Source organism: Momordica charantia (genome assembly GCF_013281855.1).
Source record: "Momordica charantia cultivar OHB3-1 chromosome 2 unlocalized genomic scaffold, Mcharantia_2.0 BLBB01000002.1, whole genome shotgun sequence".
Classification (NCBI taxonomy): domain Eukaryota; kingdom Viridiplantae; phylum Streptophyta; class Magnoliopsida; order Cucurbitales; family Cucurbitaceae; genus Momordica; species Momordica charantia.
Genome location: NW_028275160.1, coordinates 363,716 through 384,613, shown reverse-complemented (window position 1 = coordinate 384,613; position 20,898 = coordinate 363,716). Strand labels below are relative to the sequence as shown.

Genomic DNA, 20,898 nt, shown 5'->3' with positions numbered 1-20,898 from the left:
TTCAATTTTGATTTCTTTTTCCTTGTATTTCTAAAATGTTTATTTTTAGTTTGGGTACTTTCAAAGAGTTTGTTTGGTTTTTTTTTTTAATATTTTAGAAGTGTATGTTTTAATTCTTCTACTTTTAAAAGATAATACACCTTTATCTAAATTTAAAAAATTTTAGCTCAAATTTTATACCCAACAAAATTTTTTAATATAATTTTGTATCTACGTTTAAAAAATCTATTGAAAAGAGAAACTAATTTGAATAAAACCTAAAAATAATTAATAATTTCAATGTGTTTTCTAAATGTGACCGGTTAATTGAAATAGAAAATAGTTAAAAGAGGCGGATCAATTGGGACCGAGAATTGACAGAAGATTCGTGTTCATTCTAGATTGATTTCCATTGCTGAATCCGCATGCAAATCCTTTCGTAATTCCAACAGATCAACGGACAGGACAACACAAAAGTTTATTAAGCAAGGTAATCTTCCACCATGTTCCGTCGGTTGTTTCCGTCTCCTTCCGATCACAATTTACCATTACAGGTTCGGTGGCCGCCACCAATTCGGACCCCAATTCTCTTCTTTCTTAGGGCTTCTCTTTTGTCTTGTAATTAATTGTAGGAAAATTCGCGCCCCTTCAAATCCCAAGATCATCCTTCTCCTGCTTTCTCGATTATAAGCTTGCCGTAATCGGTACCCACTCTCCCACGAAGATCAATAACTGGGTTTCAGAATCGAGAGCGACAGAGGAAGATAATAGATATTGTGTCGAACGGGAATGATGGATCCGGAGCTGATGAGACTGGCTCAAGAACAGATGAGTCGTATGTCCCCTGCGGACTTCGCCAAAATCCAACAACAGGTATGGAATTGTAATTTGCTTTCTTCGCTTTTCTTTTTATTTTTCTCTCACTATTTAAGATTTCGATGTAAATCTAGGGCAGTCACTTGCTTTCTATCGAAGAACACTGTCAGTTTCATTTTCACTTGGGGGCAGATTTTAATTTATGATCTTGTTACGACGATCTTCATCCTATTAAGGAAGTTTTAGAATATATAATATTTGGATATGATGATTACTCGGTTCTATCCCGTTCTTCCTGTGTTTATTCCATTTCACGAATAAGGCTCTCTGCTGTTTATTTCCCTTAGGACCGAAAGAAAATTATCCAGTAAACTTATAGTTGATACGTAACACCGGGGATTGGCTGTACTGATTAATTAGTGAGTCTACTGAATTTAATTTGCAGTTTACTTAACTCTTTCAGGATGGAACAAGCCGTTTTGACACTCTGCTAATCTAGTTTTAATTGCTTATAACTAATGTCGTGTATTTAGCTCTGTGGTCTGTGTATAATCAAGTCCTGATGTCACTCTATAACTGAAGTTGCTGAATTCTCTTGACGCTCAGATGATGGCCAATCCAGAGTTAATCAAGATGGCCTCAGAAAGCATGAAGAATTTGCGTCCCGAAGAGTTGAGATATGCTGCAGAGCAGTTGAAGCACACCCGTCCGGAGGATATGGCTAAAATTGGTGAGAAGATGGCCAATGCAACACCTGAAGAGATTGCGACTATGCGTACCCGTGTTGATGCACAGGTCAACTATGAACTGGGTGCAGCTGAAATGCTGAAGACACAGGTAATATTTGTAGGATTGAATCCAAACACTGCTCTGTGAGGACATGAAGTTACCTATTCTTATTTGATCAAGTCTTATCTCTCTTTTTGATTTTTAGTTTCTCCAGGGCCTTCAGTTCTGTAGTTTTTTATGATACTCGCCCTTTTTTTTTAATTTTTTTTATTTTAGTGTTATCTCAATTAGAAAAATAATATTTTTAAGTTTCTTGAAGATTTTTTTTTTTATTCTTTTACCGTTTATTTTATTTTGAACTGATCTCTCTAATTAAAGAAGTTTTGCCTTTCTTATGAATAAAAAATTGGATCTTTCTTATGTAAGCTACAAACTTTGTTTGAATAAAATGAAAAGTTTTGTTCAAGAGCTAAACAATCATCCAAGATATATTCCTTTAGGCCGTAATATCCACTCATTTTTCTCCATAGATTTAGGGATTAGAGGTGATACTTGTCTGCAATTTCTAACTAGTAGTTTGCTTGTAGCCTTGAACATGTGATTAGCTCATCAGAAGGCTCAAACCTGAGACTTCTATGATCAAGAGACCTCAAGCCCTTGCCAACTGGGCTGTCCCTTGGGGCTCAGGAAATTATAGTTATAGAAATTCATTTTCCCCTGTTTCTTGTTTGTGATCATATTACTTTGGATGTGACATAATTCCTCGATGAGGTAGGTTATTATTGGTGCAAGAAAATAAATTATAGTTACTTCATTGTGGTGATATACTTCGAAATAGCGGTTCATTGTTGTGCTTACATACTAGGCTAACCTTCTTCAAAAACTCTGCGTGATCACTTACCACCAGTCTCCGGTTGGTAGAGGAGGTGCCTAGATCTAGGAGTGTCAGTAGTATGAGCCGAAAGGCTCCCATACTGTTTTGGAGTGCAGGGGCGTAGATGCCAAACAAACTTGACCTCTATCTATTGTTATAGAAGTAGCTCCTAACTTCCTAAGAAAGATTATGGTTCTCTTTTTTTAGAATGCTAATTAACGTTGTTTTTTGAGTGTTGGGTGGCCTATAAAGGAATAGGTGCTTAGTCTTTATTGGCCTCTTCTCTTTAAGGAGGCTGGAGGAACCCTTGCCTCGCTTTCTATTCATTTGTGGGTCGGGACACCCCACCCGAGGAAAAAAAAAGGATGCCCCAGGACCATTTATTATTCTACTTCTATGTTATACGCTATGATATTTTCTCTTCTATTTAAGTCTATCTTGCATGTTCTAATGTGTTATTCACTGAGTAGGGGAATAAGCTTCACAGTCAGGGAATGTTCAATGATGCATCGGAAAAATATTTGCTTGTGAGTATATTATACTGATTAGATTGTATTTTTCTTATTTTTATCTTCAGCCAATTTAATTCCCTCATTGAGCATAACTCAACTCATGAACTCTCTGTCTGTGTTCTGCATTCTTAGGCTAAGAAAAACCTCAAGGGGAATTCATCTCCCAAAGGAAGAACACTTCTGTTGGCTTGCTCACTCAATTTGATGTCATGTTACTTGAAAACAAAACAGTATCATGACTGCATAAGGGAAGGTTCTGAGGTAATGCAGTTTTTTGTCCTTTTTAATATTTAAATTCCAGTTAACCATATTGATGTGATGTAGTGTTATCTGAACTTGCCCTTAAGTATACTATAGAAATAATAGTAAGACATGGTATGCTTATTGCAAACATGATCAGAATTGATGTAAGTTTGAAGTTACTACAAGCTATGTGGTCAAAATAATGTATTTCACCAAACAAACACATGATACTGATTCTAGAAGTGAAATGTTCAAATTGGTGTGAATCTTGAAGCATGAAGTTCCATGCGAGAAAGATATCCAAACACTTTAGGGGAGAAAAAGTGAAATGGTCCATTACTCTTTATCTCTTGGCAGAAAGGAATTCCATATTTCAATTAACACGCTCAAATTCATGTTTACCCACAGCTTCTAGATCTGATTGATTGAGGAGAGATAGAGTTCATGCTTCTATCTATCTTTTACATGACATCTTGAACTGAAAAAAAAAAACACTCACATATGCCAAATGACTTGCTCAAGCCATGCACTTTTACTAATTCAACTGTTTCATGGATTATGATTTGATCACTTCCTATGTATGAGGTGCCAGAAGATTTTTTATTCAGTCGTCAATTTTCACACTCGTAACTCTGACATTGGACTTCCATTATTCTACGTTTTTGCATATGGTTATGCTTAATTCTTATATCTATGATTGCAACCATTTCTTTTAATGTAGGTTTTGGCATATGATTCAAGGAATGTGAAAGCACTTTACCGGAGAGGTCAAGCATATAAAGAATTGAGTCAATTTCAAGTGAGTTTGTGATGACAGACTACCTGATTTTCTGATATTATAACCATACAAGGCCTACTATCTGCTCATATTTTTAATGGATTACATTTTGGTAGGATGCTGTTTCTGATTTGAGCAAGGCACATGAAGTTTCTCCTGATGATCAAACTATTGCAGACGTTTTAGTGTGAGTTATTTTTCCCCGTTATTTCATGGGACTTGTCTAATGTATTGTACCTGCTAGTCTTTATGTGGCTCAGATTGAGAAATCGGATGATCTTCTCAATTTGAGTCTACTTTTTTTTTTTTGTCAAGCATGAGTTTTCTCAGAGTGCTTCTGTTTTGTGAGGAGTTTGGACTAACAATTTATCACCTTTTCTTTTATTTGTAATCTACCATAACATATCACATGAAATCAAGTGGCTAGCTACATTGGTCTGACATATCCTGTGGAACTAATTGTTGCTACAGGGATGCCAAGCAAAGATTGGAAGAACAAGATGGGGGGAGTGTACCCAAAGGTACATCCTCCTTGCTTCTTCAGTAGTATCTTTTCTCCCCTGTATTCTCTGTAGTGTGACAGTGGTGGGATGAAAAATTACATAGGAACTGAATTTGACTATCATTTTCTTATTTTGTAGGATTTGTAATTGAAGAAATAGTTGAAGAAGACAACCCTACATCTAGGAACATTTCGGCTTCAAGACCACAAGAAGTTGTTGAATCTTCCAAGGCTGCTGAAGCCAACAAGCAGAGTATAAATTCTGAGAGTTTGCAGGCATTGAAAGATGATCCAGAAGCTATCAGGTCCGGATTCAAAAAGTTTAATTGTTTGATAATAGATGCTTAGCGAATCAGTTAAGCTCTTGAGCTTCTAATAATGTGGTGGTTCTTATTTCTCTCTCATTTTTAAAAAAGAAATGTCAGACGTTTTTGTTCTTGGGTGTGCCTGACTTAATAGGTGTTGAATTTCATTATCTTTAACATGTTCTATTTTTGCCATTTCTTGGAAAACTGGAGAACCAGTAGGATAAACATTTTGGGACCAAAGAGTTAAGTAATTGGCCTTTTTGGGGCTACTCATCGTTCTTCCCCTTTCGTGAAAAATTTTGTCAATAGCATTGTTTTACTTTTTTGTTTGTTTTTAAAAAAGAAATACAGTGGTTTTTATTCCCCATACCAAAGCTTGGGATCCTTGCACTAAAACATCTTGGGCCACAAGGTCCCAGAACATTTGTGAGAAGTTTGTCTGTTCAAGTTCTATATTGCTTTCTTCTGACCTCACAAGTAATTTGAGTGCAAGATTTTTTTGGGGAAGTGAAACAAGATTTTCATCTGGAGAGTGTTTTATTAGTTATCAGCTACATCTCATAAATAACGTATTTTTTTTCCTTCTTTGTATAGATCATTTCAGAGATTTGTTTCAAATGCTGATCCCAATACTCTAGCTGCGATGGGCTTTGGAAAATCTGGAGAGATATCGCCAGACATGGTAACTACAGCCTCAAATATGATCAGCAAGATGTCTCCAGAAGATCTCCAGGAGATGCTCAAATTGGCTTCTTCTTTCCCAGATGCGAACTCATATCTTAAGGGCGACAGTTTAGGTCCAAATTTGGATAATCCAAGCGTGACCCCTGAGTTACTTAATTCAGCCAGTCGTATAATGAGTAATATGCCACCTGAAGATCTACAAAAGATGTTTGGAATTGCATCATCTTTGAAAAGGAGTGACTCTGCTTCTGCAGTAGCTTCCGGGAATGACAATGTACCAGATTCTGATACTCGATCAAAATCTTTTGGTAGTCAACAATCCAGAGTCAGCGAAACTAATAGCATGAGCAAAACTAGTTCTTATGGAGCGGTTCCAAATTCAAGAAGCAGTTCTTCAAACTCAACTATTCCAACCTCTTCTACTGATATGCAAGAACAAGTGAGAAATCAAATGAAAGATCCAGCCATGCAGCAGGTTTGTAAATTTTAGCCACTAAATGGTATAATGAGTGAACAGTAATAATTAGAAACTGTATTTATGAGTTCATTGATGCAATTTTATGTGATGAATGGAGTCATAGATCTTCTTTCAGCATTTTTAAAGGTGAGGTGACATTCCCCCTCTTTATGGTGACGATCAAGGCGTGATGTGGTTGCCACCCTTGCCTGAATGATGGCCATGAGGGGGCACATTTACTTAAATGTCATTGTGGTTCCAATTTTGTCTGTCGTTGGCATGTAATAATGGTGAACTTGCGTATTGCCTTAGATGAAGAGACTTTGAAGGTGGTTCCCTGTGTTATCTCTGGTTTTTATTGGGGAAGAGAGAGAGACGAGGGGGGAATTTAGGATATTTGCACTTCTAGCTCAAATTTAGTCCCCTCCTATCTGCCTTCTCTTCGAACAATGAATGCCTTAAGTTTTCTAATACCAAGTACTTCTCGTTGCTACACAAGTAAATTTTCAATAGGAATGAGCTTTGAGCTTCAATCCTTCCGGTTCAAACCACAAGCAAAAGCTTCTTCCTCTTTCTAGTTCGCGCTTGTTTCTTTTTCTTTCTGCTCCTCTCTCTTATTGGTGCTAAATTCATTGACATTTGTGAGTGTACTTGCTTCACTTTTTTGTCTTATTGCCATCCAGTCAATTGGCCTTTTGCCTCGAAACATGCTGCTGCCTCTTTCAAAAGATTGTACGGAAACTTTTGTGCAAATGGTTTCTATTGATTGTTCTCGTACAAACTTCAAATAAAATCTAGTTATGATGAAAGAAGGTTTGGGGGAGGGTGAATTTTGTCGGGGTGTCATTGTTGTATGGTATGTGTTCTTAGAAACCTCCATGTTCCCTCAAGAGTTGATTGATATGCTTTGCTCACTCTTAGTTATTGGTTTTCTGTAATCCATTAGATGTTCACATCAATGATAAAGAACATGAGTCCAGAGATGATGGCAAATATGAGCGAACAATTCGGTCTGAAGCTTTCTGCCGAGGATGCAGCAAAAGCTCAGCAAGCAATATCATCTATCTCGCCCGATGATTTGGACAAAATGGTACGTCGTTTACTAATCTTCCTTATGGTTCTATTCGAACATTTTCGGTTACTAACTGTGTTATGGTTTCCTTGGTTGCAGATGCGTTGGGCAGAAAAGATTCAAAGAGGCGTAGAAGGTGGAAAGAAGGCAAAGAGTTGGTTACTGGGACGTCCTGGTATGATTTTAGCAATATGCATGCTGATATTGGCAGTAATTCTTCATCGGTTTGGAATAATAGGTGGTTGAGAGTCTTCGCCCTTCATCCCTATTTATTTTTGTACAACTGCTCACTCGCTTAACCGTACGGGCATATGGAAATTAACCATTTTGTTTCTTCCTTCTTTTCTTTTGTTTTCTTTTTTAATATTTCCCCCCTACATGGATAAAGATATTGTGATCATTTATGATTTCATTTCGGTCGGAAATTCTTTTAACATGTCTAGAACAATCTTTTCATTTCCAAAGAATGAAGGCAGTATTAGGATGATGGGTTTATTATTTGTTTATTAGTCCCCATCAATTGGGCGACTCCCATAAGGCTAGAATAAGCCTTCATGAACACCAAAATAGACTCTTTACAGTTTGGTTTTGCCACGTATAAGGTGTGGACAAACAATCATGCATGCAATTCTGAAATTTGGAGGGGAGAGAGCGAGAAAATGTGGAAAAAAGACAAATGATGGGTGGGTGGACAGTGGACACGGAGTTGTCTAACATTGAAAGAAAGAAAAAGAGAATTCGGATTGGTCTTTGTCTTTGTCTTTGGTTACAGCTTAGAGAATTTTAGTTTATCTTTGACTAAGAGATCGAAAATTCGAATCTCCATGTACTCGGACTTATAGTTAGAAGTTGAATGCCATCATTCAATTTCTTTGAAAGATTTTGAAACGAATCACTGTATTATTACTGGCAACAGGGTTCACTTCTATCTCTTTCATTTGAGATGGAAGGACAATGACGTGCTTTCAAACATGAATCGCAAAATATTTAACCTTTTTTTTTTCATTTTCATTCCCGGAATACTCAATTTTCGAAATTTACATTCTAGAAGCATTTTGACTTTTCTAACCGAATTTTAAAAACAAGAAAACAACTATAGTAGTAAGCTGAAGATATCAAATAACATATATTTAAAAAGTATGAGAACGAGGTGGTAATATTAGCTCTCGGTCCAAGTATGGACCAATGAAGAGCTAGTTGAAAACAATTCAATCCCTCCAATTGTTGAACTCAATTTTAAAAAATAAAAAATAGAACTGTTTAAAATAATAATTTGTTTTTTTTTTTCCTTTTTAAATATCATGATTAGTTCGTTTGTGGTCTTGGAATATGATTAGATAGCTTACAGAAATTAAACATATGATAAATCGTCGGAAATAATTATTTACAAGTCCACAATATGAAAGGAAGAATTTCAACTATCTTAAAAAAAAAGAAGCTAAACATAATGAAAACATGTGATTGTGCCAAACCTTGAAAAAAAAAAGGCGGTTATAACTTCCCATATCATATTGCATTAAAAAATGCAGGCAGCCACGTTTCAGTAATTAAAGAAATAAAAGAATAGTGATGGTGCAATTAGCAAAGAAGAATTGTAATATTTTTTTTATTTTTATTTATTTATTTATTTTTGAGTAGAGAAGAGAGGTTGAATGAGTGGTGGTGGAAAACACGTCTTTTTGTTATAACTTCCCATATACAACACACATATAAATCACAAACAACAATCCTTTTCCATTTTTGGATCTTTCTTTCCGATTCATCGCATCCTCATTCTCATCCTCATCTCCCACCTTTGCTTTACGCTTATTATCGGTTTCTCTCTAATTTCTCTCTTCCCATTCCCATTCCCATTCCTCTGCAAGATCAAGATCAAGATCCACATTTAACTTTGACCGCCTGGTCAAACTCAAACTCCATACACTTATGAATCAGACCGTCCACCTCCGATCACCGCCGGGGACTCGCCAGCAGCCGCTGCTTACAGAACAGTCGACCAACAAAAAGAACGAAAAGCGGCGGCTGGCGGAGGTGGCAGGCGGAACGGCGGCGGAGTGCGCGGCAATATGCTGTTGCTTTCCATGCACCCTTATGAACCTTCTCATATTGACCGTCTACAAACTTCCAGTGGGGCTCTGCAAAAAGGTGTGGAACAAGAAACTGGCTAAACGACGCCGCATCGCTAAGAAAAACAAGGCCCTGTTGCAGCACAGGCCGCCGGCCGACGACACGTTTCCGCCGTCGTGTCTGTCGTCGGAGGACGTGGAATTGGAGGAGAAGATCATGTGGGACCGATTCTACGGGACAGGCTTCTGGAGGACACCGTCTCAGAGAGAGACGTAACTCTACAAAAAAATTGCGACTTTGGATTGGGTTTAGGGTTAGGGTTCCATAATCACACAGCTTCACCAAGATCGTTACGTTACGTTCAAAGATTTTATCTTTAATTAATTTTCCTCTTTCTCTCTCTTATTTGAACGGAAATTTTTCTTTATGGGTTATTTTGTTTTTGTTTTTAGTTTTCTATTATATTTTTTAGCAACAATCTGTCAATATTTCAAACGTACAAGTTTATTTTTGAGTCCCTTTTTGTCCGGACTAGTCCTGTATATTCAAATTACTTGAAGAATTCAAATGTCGACTCCAACGACAAGGACTGAGCACTAGAGAGCGATTCGATTTCAGAATCTCAGTTAAAGATTCGTGTATCATGTAGTTTGTTTACTACGATATTTGAAGTTCTTCTATTGATTTTCAAACTGCAACGGTTTATTATCATCCAAATAATCTCCTTCACATCTAAGCCGTTCGACACTGGGTTTCAGTCATCTCAAAGTTTCTTTCTTCTGCCTTCTTCACAGACTATAATTTCCCTTTCAGCTTCTTTCTTACCCATTTGTACTTTGATTTAATGATATGATATCGTTCACTTTTAACATAAGTTCTCATTTACTTTTGATTTTATCTAAAAGTCCTCGTACTAATGGAGATATTACTCTCATTGGCTATGATTCTCATCTAGCCAATGTAAACCTTTGATCAAACACGAGCAACATCTTCTGAGATATCAATTTTCAAATTAAACCATATTGAAGTCTTAATCTCTTGGAAGGAAAAAGCCATGAAACCAGTTCCTCCACTCTGCCTTCATTAACCATGTGAGAAATGGTTGCATGTTCATGCAGAAATCCCATTGGTTTGCTAAGTGCTTCCAGCTTTCATGACATGAGGCAGCCATTACATTGCTCCTGAGCTTGCCTCTGTCGTTGAGGCTTCTCTTCATTCTTCCGACGAATTCTCTCTTGTTCATCATTGTCAGCTCCAGGAATTGTTTCTAGGAAGAACCAGATGTTTTATCTCTGTGATCTTCAAAGTACCCATACCACCTATTGTTATTAGAAATAGAATCGCACTTAACCACAGAATTAAGTGAGGTTCCAGAACAGGTTCATCGCTGACATCCATGTTTAGAAATTATCCATTGGAGGGATGAGGTGATGCTGCAGCCAACAGTACTGAAAGTTCTCAAAAGTGGATTGTCTGTACTAGCTTGGACACAGTTTTCGCACCGGCGGGTCCTGAAGGCATCTGAGTCGCCTTCTAGTGTTCTCTTTGTTAGACTTTCTATCCTTAATATTAAATCTAGACGCTGGAGACATCTCCTTGAGTCCAGAATTTGTCCACCAATATTTGAGCTATATGCTGCAAATTCAAGACTAAATCAAACGGATTTAAGTACTTGACATTACATTTCCACAGGTCAGCTCTCACGTGAACGTTCATGTTACGTATAACAGGCGGGAATATATCACAACAAAGATATTCATACTCTTACTCAACTTTGCGACTAATGATAGCTTTAATGACTACTAACATCACATAATTTTGTTTTTTAGATAAAAAAAATGACATGGGTAAAACTCTAGATTGGTCACTTCCTTAGTTATATTTGGATCATACAAGTTTCATATTCGACAGGCAGGATTCTAGATTGTGGTCCCAGGAATCCCCTACAACTTTTATTCGCTCCTGACTTGACTTTGCTTTCCTTGAAGCAGAGGACCAAAATCTCAAAGCAGAACTAAGTTATTGAAATGAATCTGCTCTATCATGTGGGCCTTGCTTCTTAGACCTTTAGATACCTCTAACAGATCTATCATATGTATGATAGGAAATAAAGGGAAAGGAAGACATACTTTTTTGGATGGCTTTCAATTACCGTAGAGCTTCGCATTCATCCTCTTTTTAGTTGTTGACTAGTTGAAGATCATTCCCATTGTAGCTTGGGGTTTTTTCTCCTTGTCCTCTTCTTCTTGTATTTTCATTTTTTTCCGAGAGAATAGTTTCTTCCATAAGTTAAACCTACAACATAACAGTAACCAAATATTTGCAAACTCACCATGGGTTAATCCATCCTGAAATTTCCACAGAAGTACATATGACCTCACATTTTGGGGCATATTAGCCCAGTCATAATTTGGTGATCTTTTCTCCATTTGTAAATGGTGTTTAGTTAGTAAAGTTGGTTGTTTATCTGTCATTTTCTGGGTCTACAATTTGGAATAACGTCAGTCATGTCAAATACAAAAATCAAAGACGTTCAAATTCAACAGATTATAATTCGCGATGTTGCACCCGGGCAGGGGAAAAATATATAAAAACAGAAACGAGGTCTCATAAAATTTCTGAAAATCAAGCAGAGTCAATTCAACCTGTGAAAGAAGCAAAGTAACACGAAAGTTGGGATCATATCTGACTGAATTTACTAAAATCAGCTCAATTCGTCGAAAGGGAAACCGAACTATCCAAAAACCAGTGAGAGTATCTGATAAGAGTGACCTGTGGTGGTCTTCTTTATGACGCTGGTAGCCACAGGAAGAAGAAAGCAACGAAAATGGTGGTGGACAGCACTATAGCAGTACGTTGAGAGCTTTCGTCCATGAAATGGGAATGTAAAGTTCGAGGCCGAAATCGAATGATGGAATTAGGGTTTCGAAATGTGCTTTGGGTGATACTGTTCGAAATTTTAAATTCATTTTAAAATTTTATAATTTTCACTCATTTTTTAACACGTACAAATTCGCATAAGAAATTCATTTTTTTTTTTTTACTAATCATCTAACAAATGTTGGATTGTTTTAGCTGCCGGCCAACTTGATTATTACAAAACTATCCTGATTTGCCATGATACCACTCACTTAACATTTCATATCACATTGTATAACAACCAAATATAGTAAGATGGATTCAAGTGCACGATCCGAACTCACAGATATAAAAAGAAAAAAAAAATAATTGTTGAAACTTTTTGGTTTCCTATTTTCCAAATAATACCTTTATTTTAGAAATGATTTCCCACCTTCATAAAGCCTGTGAATGTTCACATACTACCAACTCACCTGTGCTGATTCTGGTAAAAGTAGCAGCAAAAGATAACGAAAATGAATGGTTTCTTTTCTTGATTTTGCAAATTCGTGATCATTCAAACTAAATATAAAATTGAATAAATAGATTGTAAAATCCAACCTATGATCTTTAAGAGTAATATCTTATAAATATTGGAAAACTATGCTCAAGAAAATCATTACTCACACAAGTATTTATTTTAAACATATCCAGCAAATTCACATTTTTTCCACAGTTAATTGTATACCTCACAGAATTAAAAGGAAAAAAAATTACAATATACATGACCACCTATCATAAATAATTCATTCCGCATGTATTCTTCAATTTAAAAGCAGATAATCTATTTGAGATGCCATGTGCTTAAAATCCTCTCATACCATGGCGGCTCCAAGCAATGTCTCCAGCAACTACACTGGAAATGAATAGATTCAAATCTGTTCAACAATAGAACTTTCATCATACGCAATAAGTTAGAAATAATATACATCTTAAAGTGCTCAAATTTAGAGAGGAAAGACATCTCTTAATATGTACAAGTCTACGAGCACCCACTTAAATCACAACAGCATAATACAGTATACACAATTGAACAAGGAGATGAATGATAGAGTGGAATTTTAAATTAAAACCTCCGTACCGTTCAGACAGACAATCTTGTGGTTGTGGTGCCTCATCTTGCATCACTTTTTAGACTTCTTAAATATATTTTCCTTGTAATATTTGAGTTCCATAATGCTTTCTCTGATATCGTCCATAGCCCTGTGTTTATTCTCTTTATGTGGGGCTTTCTTCTGATCTGAAAAGGAAATGAGTTGTTAATGTATAGATAGACAAGTAGTTGAATAACCAAATGTTCCAAGGTGAGTCTATGTTTCGTTTATTTAAGCAAAACATTCATACTGACTAACAGTCAACAAATTCCTAAAAACGGCTAAAAATTATCATTCCTTGTTTTGTTATGAATGAAGTAAATATTTGATCCAGCAGAGGGGACCATGGAGTATAGTGCTTATAAAACTTAACAAGCCATCTGAATCTCTTTGAGAAGTGATATTAGATAGTCATAGCAAGAAAATCAACTCAGAATTCCATGAGGCAATAAGTAATAGTATCGATTTTCTTCTGGTAGACATACGGATTTCTTAGATATGTAGAAAAAAATGACGACGACAACAATGACGAAAGAAAATTCAGAACAACACGCCTGTCATTTTCTCAGAAACCAAAAGAAACCTCACTTTTCAAGAACTTTACCTTTTGGATACCAGCGACAGCATAGAGCCTTAACACTACTGACGTCAACAAGTACATGTGAGAAAAGTCCAGCTAAATCTGGCATGTATTTCTGAAGGGAAGAAAACTGGTCGTTACGACAAACAACTTTGCAAACCAGCATTTATGAAAGGTTAAAGAAGATGAAGCAGATATCTTCAAACAAAGAAGAGCACGCACAACTACCAAAGAAATTGATGAATAATAAGAGACATAATAAGGCTACCAGCTCGGAAGGGGCAGGTACACGGTAAATCAGGCATTTTGCCAAGTTTCATTAGTGGTGCGGACGTGAGAAGGGTTGTATTTAGGAAGTAGAGAGAGACTGTCTTTCTGGTGCATACCTTTGGTAGAAAATCTTAAAAAGGTAGAATTTTGGTATCCCATCATCAAATGAGCACCGAGAAAGTTCAGGAAGTGCAGAACTTTTGTTAATCAAGGGAGGCAAGCTTACTCAATGTCAAGTAGGCAACAAGAAGAGTATGTTATGCCAGTTAAATAAAAGGATTGTGGAACAGTGGTTCCCTTGTTTGTTTATTATCTCAAAGGTCATGTGTTCAATCCTAGAGAGTATGCTATGTCAGTCAATTGGAATACAGTCCCACAACCAGAATACAGTAATAGATTAGGCATTAGCGACAGAAGAAGAATAAATGATTTATTTTTAACAAAATGGTTTCAGCGATTCCCATGACAATCTAACGAACAATGGCATCAGATACTAACTAATATTTATGAGAAACAAAAACGTGGTTTAATCATTTTTAATATGGTATCAGAGCAAGAAATCTTGTGTTCGAATCCCTATGTGGTCATTTCCTCCCTATTTATTATTGATTTCCACTCGTCGGGCCTTGTGCAATTTTCAAGCCCGCAAGTGAGGAGGAGTGCTAGATACGAATAATTAATTTTACCTTAATCCATCAGCTTAAACTTTTAGGTCGATTTAATTATGTTTAAGAAAATATGGGTCGAAGGCACTAATTCATGGAATATTTTGGCTGGAAGAAATCTAAACAGGGGGATAAGTGAGTGGAGCTCCTCATGTTGCTTCGTTAGCTGGACAGTGTACATATAAACAAGGGAACATAATGGGAGTATGGAAGCTTATGCAATCTGATATCTTTTTTATTTAACGTCATTTGGTGCATTATTGGGCTCAGCTCTTATGCTTAAGAAAGGATCTAGTGAGTGCTATATAAGACAAGTTGCCTCGAGAAAATAAAGTTCTTGTTGTGGGCTCTTTGCTTTGAGGGAGGGAACACCATGACTTTGACGTCCTTATTGGGCAAGTATTTTGTGGGCATAGATTCAGAAAAAAAGGCCAAGACCCTGAGGCTTGACGAACAAAAAGCTTCCATTTGCCGAATATGGTTAGAAAGTAACAGTAAGCTATTTAAAGGAATATCAGTTGGGTAGAGGCTCTAGATTTAGCAAAATTCTATGCCCCTAGTTTATTTGCATTTTTTAATATACTCAAATTAAATTGGTTTTTTCGTTACTCCATTGGGAGGTAGATTACTCCATGTGCCAATAAAATGTTAAATGCTACATGGATGGGATGGTCAAGTAGCAGTGCAACCTCTACCAATAAAAAAAAGGGCGAGTAGAGAGAAGAATGAAGAGGGTACAAGTAGGAAGAGAGAAACTAAAAAGGAGGGAAAATATAATCACATATCTCAAGGAAAACCATTAACCTTATTCTTCATAAATTTCTCTGTTGCATTACAAGGAACATCAATAGATAGAATGCCCTGACAATCCTACCAAAAAATTCTCAAAATGCTGAGTAAATTAGAATTCAAGAGAAATTTACAAATCCAGATAGATTAGGCATGACCTAAAACTTTTTGAAATACCGTTGTATTTGTATGCTAACTAATATACATTTCTTATTGTCAAGGTAACACAGTCTTCATTAAGGTAAATGAAAGCAAGAAAAAGTTGCTAAAAAATAAATAACCCAGGAGAGAGCATCAAAGACAGTCCCCAAAAAGTAGTCAGTAAATAATTAATTACATAGAATCTTGTTCAAAAATGTATATTGTATATTGACTAAATTGGAACGTTGACTTATTAATCTAAACACACTATTTGCAGTTCAAGCCAATGATATGTGTACGTGATATTATGACAATATAAAGAATATTGCAGTGAGATTACCTATAAAAAAATAAAATCTGTTAAACTGAATTGCCAGCCAACAAAAGAATATTGCAGCGAGATTACCTTTAAAAAAATAAAATCTGTATAAACTGAATTGCCAGCCAACAGTGGAGTGTAGCTACCGACATATTTCTTCACAAATTCTATAACCTGCACAATTACATAGTTATTCCATAAAGCTTGAGCAAATAAATAGATATTAACCAGATTACACGCACATTTATGGTCTTGTTAATGATTGCTAAAAAGTATAATTACAGGTCTTCCAAATGCCATTGGCATTCTATTTTTAACTAAGATCACTCAATCATGTCTATATGATTGCTAGGTGCAATTTGTTCCCCTAGCAGCTACATAACCGAAATTATTTGGCCTTCTTGACAGTATAAACAAATCCATTAAGAATTGTATAGAATGTCAGTGGTGCTAATTGGTTCTGATCTCTTTTCCTTCACACTTCTAAATCTCTCCATCCAGATTATCATCTCTGGAAGCTTGATGTCCCGTGTTATTTTTGTGTTAATTCTCTTTTAGAACTTTCAGTGGATCAAACAATGCTATTAACCATGGTTTTTGCAAGGGCTCCACGAAATCCATAATGCTGAAGTGATGGAAAGTCTTTATTTGGTCTCTGTGCCTTGAGAGAAGTGAGAACAATATTAATGATAAAATTGAGCTGAGGAACCATTGAAACTCAGTTTAGTTGGTGTATTTAGGTAAGGAGTAATCAAGATTTTCCCATTGACATCCATATTCAGTTATTCTATCAACCTATGATACAAGCTCTTTCGGGTTTTTGGTGATCAGGTAGCTCTTCCTAGAAGTATCTAAGACTTTATTTTATTTAGTTTTTTAAAGAAATACTTTTCTATTTAACGCTTCATCATAATTTTGAAATGAGAGCCATACAGCTTTGGTCGAGTGGTGTTTGTATAATGCTTTATAATCTTGGGTTGAGAAAATAGAATAGTGTTCCAAGGAAATGATATGCTAAGGAATGAACTCTAGGATCTAAGTATTTCTGTTCGCTCTTGTAATTTTTTCTGGTGCACCTGGTCAAACTTTTTTTTCCATTTGTAATTATTATATCTCCTCTATAATTACCAAATGAGAAGCCTTTTTATAACTGCCTGATCGTGGGTTGTTTTTCCCTCCCTTGTACATTTCATTTTATAAAATTTGTTTCTTACAAAAATATGATAACGGCCATCGGTACTAAAACATGAAGTAAGATAGCAGATTCATACTATCTGTGCTTAGATACAAGGACATCCAAGATTTTTTAGAGAAACTTTGTAAATAAAAGGACAATTTTCCATGTGCAACAGAGTGCAACCGTAAGAGTTCTAGCATGCATATGGCCGAAAGGCACCAGAAAATTTATCACAATAGTATATAGATTAAATCACATAAATAAATATTAATACTAATAAAAAAAATCACATCCAAAGGAGAGAAGCCTAAGCATTAGATAAATTTTTACAAACCTGTTTTTCGGCTTCTCGTTCACTAATTGTACTTCGTAACACTTTTTTTGTCAATCCTGAATCATGACAGTGTTAAACCGCAAATTGTTTCATCACCAAACAAAAACGTTAAGGCAGAAAACCAGAAGCCATTAAAATGCAACAAAGTGCTATATTGATTCAGCTTGTTGGTTCTTACCACTGGCTGCATGATGAGTTTGACACCATTCTCCCATTTTTTCTAGACATTCTTTTGATTGGTGAATCACTAAATCAGGACCCTAGAAACATAAATTTGAAAACATAATGAAGAAAAAATAAGTGATGCAGGCACAAATATTTCAAACTTTTGATCTTCGCTTGTTATAGGCTTATGCAAAGACTGGTATATTGAGGTCAAATTTATTATCAAATCTATATGCCTATATCACATTTCGTTTTTTCGTTCATCATTTAAAGAAAGCTATTGATAAATATAAATTAGATAACCAATAATAAACAGTGACAACAACAAATAGCGGCAAAATAGATTAAATAAAGGGTGAAACTGTAGGTAATGCAAAAAACAAGTATTTGGCAATGGTCAGAGGGGGTACAGCCTGTTCCTTTAATTTAAAAATAAAGGGTGAGTTATTTTATTCAATTCTTCTTCTTCCATTAATACCTTTCTCCAAGTTAAATATTGTGGCCAATGAATATCATCTTAACGTCTACAACTTATCCAAAGTTTGGGAATATAATACATCCAGACTTATATTCAATACCGAAACCTAATTGTCCTGCTGTTTTTGGTAAATTCTTGTAGACATTCTACACACACGTGAATATTTGAGGTAAAATCTTCACAAAAGCAAGGCATTAGACTATACATGGAAACCTCAGGTGCACATACACACGTGAATGTTTGCTGAACAAAATAACATCAACAAGCATGCAAACGGTTGTTAGCTGTATAAGGTGTAGTGAAGTTCGAGGAGGTATAAGATACAATAACACAAACAAAGACTGGGCAAAGGCATTTATGTAAAATCACTGTTGGATAGCCAATAGCAAGGATACCTCGGCCAATTTGGTCAGATTGCCATTGGTAACTATACAAGCAATCTCCAGTATTCTATCTGTTTCTACATTTAAACCTGCATAGTAAGTGTAAGTCAAGAGAGAAAATGTCATTAGAAGTTAAAAACTCAACTTAGTTGTTACGGAAATAAACTTTTATAATTTCCACCAAAAAAGATAAGACTGAAAGAATAATAGGGAGCATAAAATTTAAACCAAAAAGATATAGATGTTGAATATCTAATCCATCAAAGACAAATGACCCTTGTGCGAAGATAAAATTGAAATGGATTTCAATATCAAATCATAAAACACCAAAGCCTCCTCCTCAGTCCTCATAGTGTGAATAAAAAAATTAGCAAACAGTGCCCTTAAAATGTATCGACCATAGCCTTCATCATCGTAGGATAGCATTTTGAAATCTCTACATTATTATCCATCCCTCCCATGGAAAGCAAAGAAAAGAGGAAAGGAATTTCATATAATCTACACTCCTGAATGCATGTTTTAAAAGTTTAAAGCATATTTATTAGTTGTTAATTGCTACCAGTCATTTCCAGGTCAATCCAAACAAGGGGCAATTTGTAGTCTTCTGCAGCCACATCTAGTAGACTTTGTTTCTGTCTTTCTCCCGTCGGAATATCACCAGAGATATCAACTTCCTTCTTGCTTTTTCCTGATTCAATTAATCAAATCACAAGGTCATATTCTACATTCTTTTTTTTTTAAGTATCAGATGGGAGAGGATCTACTATAGAAAAAGAAATACTCTCTACCATCAATACGCTTATATATTCACAAGTGAAGTCACTACAGAAGGTCCTTTGAAATGAACCGATAAATTTTGTCAGAGACATAAATGCAAAACATAACATATGAAAGTTCAAAATAATAGCATTGTTCCAAAACTTGAAACTGACAGAACAGAGCAACTGAATGAAGCAACCTTGTAACGAAATACGTAAAGCCAGCGAGTAGTAAAGCAAAGCCAACCAGTTGAGCTAATTAATTCTCACCCCCCGTGTTGTATTAAAAAAAATGTAAATGTAATAGGGTCTCAAGGGTCTAGTCTACAGCAAGCACGTAAGTGAAAAACTTAATCATGAAGCTATGTCGTTTCTTATATGCTAATACTTTTTCAATTATGCTTTAGTTGAAATAATTTAAAGTTGGCAGTTTAGGTACAGGGTTCGAAGATCGAACCAAGTTTTCTTCCTCGTGAAATGTGAACATCCACCAAACCGTCGAATTTGAAACTGGGCAGGCAGAAAAATAATTTCTTTCTAAATCGCTTCAAAAATATAGTACGGCTGAAGAAACTACATGAACCTAATTCCTACAACGGAAGGTAATCCAACTCCTGAAGTCTCCAGAATCTTCAACCTTGCACTAGTAAAGTAGGACACTTACCAACGAAAATAACACCCTAAATCAAATTGTAAGTTCATAACAACTAATGACTTGCAACAACAAACAGAACCTTTAAATAGATAGAGAGGTGGGGGGAAATAATCGAGGAAACCTGTTTTTGAAGAGGAAGAAGCGGTAGCGTCAGGTTTGGAGAAAGTAGAGAGAGCAGGAATTTGATCGTCTTCGGCATCGAGCTCCAGTACTGAGAATGCGTTTACGAGCGACTGCATCTTCGTCGGGGAGTATTATTGTGAGTTCTTCCGCCTCAAATGGCCCAACTTCCCTCTCCGACGCCAAGGTCGTATTCTTTCAAACTGCCTCTTAAATTTTCAATAAAGGTTTTTAAATCCTGGATTCCGTGGTTAATTTGAATTATTTGAAATCTTATATAATACCAAATTATATTTATATATTAAATTTTTTTCTAAACAAAATTATCGTATTTTGATTTTGCTGTATTTTATAAAATTAGTACGTGAAATTTGATAGTTTTAATTTTAATGTTTAAAAATATAAAAAGTAATTAAATAGTTAAAATTTTTATTATAATTTAGTTTTTTACCTTTCAATGTTTACCTCGTCAAATTTTTTTTCTATATTTATCTCGTAAAATCGACATCTCAATCAATTTCGTCATTCACTAATTCAGTTAGTTTGACTACAAATATTAATTTTCAATTACTTAAATTTTTGTCCTAAAAAACACACATATTCATGGTTTTTTTTATTTCTTATTTGAGTCGTTGAAAAATAAAATGATAAAAAAAAACAGCAAGCATGTCATCTTTCGATTCAAATATTGTAAATAATCAATTATATTGATTATTTTAATAAATTAACATTCGAATTTTTTAATAAATTACATTTATTATTTAAATACGGTCAGTAATCAATTATAGTTTAAAATAACAATTATCAACATTGCATTGGGAAAAACAAAAACTAAAAGTTGAGTATTGGATCAAATAATCTAAATAAATATAAGAAAACAGAAGACACTGACTAAAGTAGAAAAATAAACCGAAACAAAAAAGAAGCTCAAGCTTTGATGAAAAAAAAAATGGGAGAAAAAATAAGGAAAAACTATTTGTATAGTTGTGAAAATAAAAAGTTACGATAATATAACTTTTTAATGAATTAAACTATACATATTCTAGAAAGT

The 20,898-nt window shown here is 35.4% G+C and overlaps 3 protein-coding genes and 1 long non-coding RNA gene across 8 annotated transcripts; 2 read left to right on the top strand and 2 right to left on the bottom strand.

Moving 5' to 3' along the window:
• The first annotated feature begins 310 nt into the window (after nt 1-310).
• Nucleotides 311-7,449, top strand: TPR7 (Tetratricopeptide repeat (TPR)-like superfamily protein). Of its 2 annotated transcripts, XM_022298101.2 has the most exons (12): nt 311-469; nt 612-852; nt 1,402-1,632; nt 2,869-2,925; nt 3,043-3,171; nt 3,875-3,952; nt 4,048-4,118; nt 4,403-4,452; nt 4,573-4,738; nt 5,336-5,900; nt 6,829-6,972; nt 7,054-7,449. In XM_022298101.2, the coding sequence occupies exons 2-12, from the start codon at nt 769-771 to the stop codon at nt 7,198-7,200; spliced, it is 1,722 nt and encodes a 573-aa protein (XP_022153793.1). In that variant the 5' UTR covers nt 311-469; nt 612-768; the 3' UTR covers nt 7,201-7,449. The 2 variants fall into 2 exon arrangements, with proteins under 2 accessions (XP_022153793.1, XP_022153794.1); XM_022298102.2 differs by lacking the exon at nt 311-469 and having other exon boundaries at nt 479-852.
• A 1,218-nt stretch (nt 7,450-8,667) lies between these two features.
• On the top strand, nt 8,668-9,732 carry LOC111021273 (uncharacterized). Its single transcript, XM_022298165.2, has one exon. The coding sequence runs from the start codon at nt 8,881-8,883 to the stop codon at nt 9,295-9,297; it is 417 nt and encodes a 138-aa protein (XP_022153857.1). The 5' UTR covers nt 8,668-8,880; the 3' UTR covers nt 9,298-9,732.
• Nucleotides 9,733-9,879: 147 nt separating this feature from the next.
• On the bottom strand, nt 9,880-12,079 carry LOC148212617 (uncharacterized). The gene is made up of 2 exons (XR_015789176.1): nt 11,151-12,079; nt 9,880-10,656 (listed from the first exon to the last, which is right to left on the bottom strand). It is a non-coding gene; the product is annotated as an uncharacterized LOC148212617 (long non-coding RNA).
• A 447-nt stretch (nt 12,080-12,526) lies between these two features.
• Nucleotides 12,527-20,074, bottom strand: LOC111021263 (Polynucleotidyl transferase, ribonuclease H-like superfamily protein). 4 transcript variants are annotated; one of them, XM_022298150.2, is made up of 9 exons: nt 19,849-20,071; nt 18,874-19,002; nt 18,327-18,403; nt 17,467-17,548; nt 17,289-17,344; nt 15,865-15,951; nt 13,618-13,708; nt 13,001-13,159; nt 12,527-12,797 (listed from the first exon to the last, which is right to left on the bottom strand). In XM_022298150.2, exons 1-8 carry the CDS (start codon nt 19,964-19,966, stop codon nt 13,044-13,046), a joined length of 756 nt encoding a protein of 251 aa, XP_022153842.1. In that variant the 5' UTR covers nt 19,967-20,071; the 3' UTR covers nt 12,527-12,797; nt 13,001-13,043. The 4 variants fall into 4 exon arrangements, with proteins under 4 accessions (XP_022153842.1, XP_022153844.1, XP_022153845.1 ...); XM_022298152.2 differs by having other exon boundaries at nt 12,527-12,775; XM_022298153.2 differs by lacking the exon at nt 13,618-13,708 and having other exon boundaries at nt 19,849-20,074.
• Between the last annotated feature and the right edge of the window lie 824 nt (nt 20,075-20,898).

Coding starts and splice junctions, on each gene's coding strand:
- LOC111021273 (XM_022298165.2), top strand. CDS start 8,881: ATGAATCAGACCGTCCACCTCCGATCACCGCCGGGGACTCGCCAGCAG.
- TPR7 (XM_022298101.2), top strand. CDS start 769: ATGATGGATCCGGAGCTGATGAGACTGGCTCAAGAACAGATGAGTCGT. Junction 3,953..4,047: donor AAGAATTGAGTCAATTTCAA/GTGAGTTTGTGA, acceptor ACATTTTGGTAG/GATGCTGTTTCTGATTTGAG. Junction 5,901..6,828: donor AAGATCCAGCCATGCAGCAG/GTTTGTAAATTT, acceptor GTAATCCATTAG/ATGTTCACATCAATGATAAA.
- LOC111021263 (XM_022298150.2), bottom strand. CDS start 19,966: ATGCAGTCGCTCGTAAACGCATTCTCAGTACTGGAGCTCGATGCCGAA. Junction 19,003..19,848: donor TTCTTCCTCTTCAAAAACAG/GTTTCCTCGATT, acceptor TAATTGAATCAG/GAAAAAGCAAGAAGGAAGTT. Junction 13,160..13,617: donor CTGTCGCTGGTATCCAAAAG/GTAAAGTTCTTG, acceptor TTTCCTTTTCAG/ATCAGAAGAAAGCCCCACAT.